At 41.6% G+C, this 2,951-nt stretch overlaps 1 protein-coding gene across 1 annotated transcript in view; it reads left to right on the top strand.

The window, feature by feature from the left end:
• NPTX2 (neuronal pentraxin 2) overlaps positions 1-2,285 on the top strand; it is a gene marked incomplete at its 5' end in the record, with an annotated part of 111,244 nt that extends 108,959 nt beyond the window's left edge. The window contains one exon of the mRNA XM_009649495.1: positions 2,106-2,285. Within this exon, the coding sequence (XP_009647790.1) occupies positions 2,106-2,285 (180 nt within the window). The remainder of the gene's footprint in view (positions 1-2,105) is intronic.
• Positions 2,286-2,951: the final 666 nt, after the last annotated feature.

Genomic DNA, 2,951 nt, shown 5'->3' with positions numbered 1-2,951 from the left:
CTTGACACTGGAGGATGGTTTCAGCTCACCTGGCACTGAACTGTGGCCACCGCTGCAATGGGCATGGCAAGTTCTGCACAGGCTCTGTTTGATCCAAACTAAGCTCTCTGGGGAAGGGTAGGATCTGTTGATTACTTGTGGCAGACGTTTGCCTGTCCTGTAATGACATGGGAGAACAGTTCTTTAAATCACAGGACTGTCAGCAGCTGCAAACATCTGCGGATATGGGATCTGTAATCTCTCCTCTCAGACCTTGACATTGCTGTTTAATCTCTGCTATTTGTGACTACAGTTTTGTTGGGTTTTTTTTATAGGAGTCATGTAAAATCCACTGCAGGAAGGAATCACTGCACATTTCTCATTGGAATGGCAATGGATATTGCACAAATACATGTGTAAGTCTGTGTGTGTGTGTACACACACACACACATTTAAATATATAAAAAACAAAACCACAGGAAGCTCTAGTGCAAACATTACTGCATGCTCCAGAAAGCCAAACAGTGGCAGCAATCAGTACATGGGATGGAGCTGTTAAGTTTTCAGGTGGTACGATAATGAAAAGTAGACATGCCTCCGAGTCCCGGGCAGCCCTGACGGTGACACCCACGGGAGCCCTATACGTGCCTCAAGGACGATACACCCAGAGAGATGTAATTGTTCCCTATTAAAGTGCTCATTGTTTTGGAACTGAGGACTTTCTTTACTGATCAAAGAGCTGATTTTGATTAATCAGATTTGAAATGAATGAATTTCTAAGTTCTCATTTTTTGCTTTTCTTAGGGAACATATTTCAAAAGCCTTTTGATCTTTGGTGCTAGGTATTTAGTAAAAAGCAGGTATGCTTTTACAAAAAGAACCATGGAAGTCTTGTTGTAAAGGGTGACGTATTTAAAGCCCTGATCAGACAACATTCAGAACACATGTTCAGCAAGTCAATTGACTTCAGTGGGCCTACGCATACTCACAGGGTTGCTCTTGTGCTCGTGCTTCAGCAGGCTCAATGGTTTTAAAAAGTAAAACCAGGTTGCTGGCCTGTGAAAAAAAAGGGGTAATATCTACTGCAAAGGTCAGATAATATTTATGTGGCATCTTACACTAACAGAGTACAGGCAGCACAAATCTTTACAAATGGGTGTCCTGCTGGTACCAATTGAAATGTAGGAGGCAGTTAGTGTCTCTCAATTGTAAGTGTCATTTGATCCCCAGGGAGGCATTTAATGGATGATATTTCCCTACTGAGTCTCCTGTCTTTTCTTTCTGTACTTCATTAGTAATAGTTGAGGGCCCTCCTGTTCATAAAAAATGTATGCACTGCTTACCTGATTTTTTCACATACTGTATTATGAAAAAGGATGTTGTTCCTGAAGAACTAAATAGAATACTCTACCTTTAATTATATGGTGTCTGCCTGTCTGCAAGCAGGTTTTCCCCACTACTTATTACCAAGCCAAAGGGAAGGAAAGACCAAAACAGAGAAAAGATATTAAAACCCAAATACAATAATGGCTATTTGCAAATCCACTTGTCTCTGAAAGTTTCCTCCCTCCCCACCCAAGCTGTGGGGCTTGGATCGGACTTAAGGATACTTTAGAATGAACTCCTATCTGCGGTGAGATATCTATGGGAAATGGATGCCTCACTCCTCCTGCGGAGGTGGACCTGTGATATGAAACACTCATCTTACCGAGTAGGAATAATTTTATCCATAAGTGAAATCTTGCAGTTGTTTGACAGGGTAGAGCATTACTATCCTACTGCTGTTAGAAAAAAAAATTACAAGTAAGAACTCAAAAAATCACGAGTAGATCTACCTGGAATAATTTCAGTTTCAAAACTCAGGCTATAACAAAAATCCAAGTCTTTCCCTGGTGGCTCAGGGGGACAATATTGACCCATCTCTCTCCCCCAGGATCAGGAGCTGCCATTTGCTTTCTGATATCATCTTGGTTAACAGCTCTCCTATTTTTCCACAGTGTTTTGACTCAAATTTACTTTCTTGTAACCTCGATCAGCTCCACAGTATATAGATTATTTAATAACAGAAATACCTTACTTTAATGATTTAATTAAATACGATAAAACCCTTTAACGTGCAAATACAGAGCCTCCCAGGACCTGCTCTGAGTGTGGGTGGGGGTAGTTCAGAAAGCCTTTATGGCTGCAGCGCTCCTGCACGAGCCCTCGCCTGGGGCGGCAGAGAGCGTGCCGTCCTGCCCGTCATAAACCAGTCCTGTTTGTCCCCTGTGACCCACGAAAATGCTCTGGATTCATTGCCAGTGTGAATTGCAAGTGAATTCATTGCATGTGGAAAAAATCTGATAGTGGGCTAGGAAATGGGGTTTGCATTAGATACCAGCTCTCTGGATGCAGGTGCTTGCTGTAGGCCGTTTGGTGTGGTCCTGAGAACTGGGCTCTCCCACGGAAGCGAGGCTGCTTACCTCTCCTTCGGACTCTTTCCACCACCCCGAGGAGCTGCTCCTCCAAGTCTGCTCCTGTATTTGCACTTAAGCACGTGTTTGAGTGCTTTGCTGAAGCAGAATCAAACTGGCCAGTTTCAATATTGGCTCGGTTTTGTTAAATTGAGCATGTTGCGTTTTGTTACATAGCTTGGGGTGGTGAGAGAAATCCATTGAACTTGAAGTTAATTAGTATGGGAAGACTGTAATTTATCAAGATTGCATGAATGAAAGTGAGGGCATTGATATTTAATTAGCGAGTGCATTTGGATTTTTTAGATTATTTTTTCCTTTTTGATTTAATTCAAAATATTGTAAGTACTTCACATACAATGAAAGAGGAATAGATTGAGGGCAGGAAACTGAAAAGGCATTAAAAACCTTATGGCATAGTTGGAGTTTTTTTGCTATTAAGTACGTGCTGTTATCAGATAAGAGAGCTTTTATTGCTGTGGTCTGTTCTCATTTTGTATCTAAATTGTAGCTAAAAAG

The sequence above is a fragment of the Egretta garzetta genome, unplaced genomic scaffold (assembly GCF_000687185.1).
Source record: "Egretta garzetta isolate BGI_Z169 unplaced genomic scaffold, ASM68718v1 scaffold292, whole genome shotgun sequence".
Taxonomy (NCBI): domain Eukaryota; kingdom Metazoa; phylum Chordata; class Aves; order Pelecaniformes; family Ardeidae; genus Egretta; species Egretta garzetta.
The sequence above is the reverse complement of the archived record's forward strand: the minus strand, read 5'-3'. Positions and strand labels throughout refer to the sequence as shown.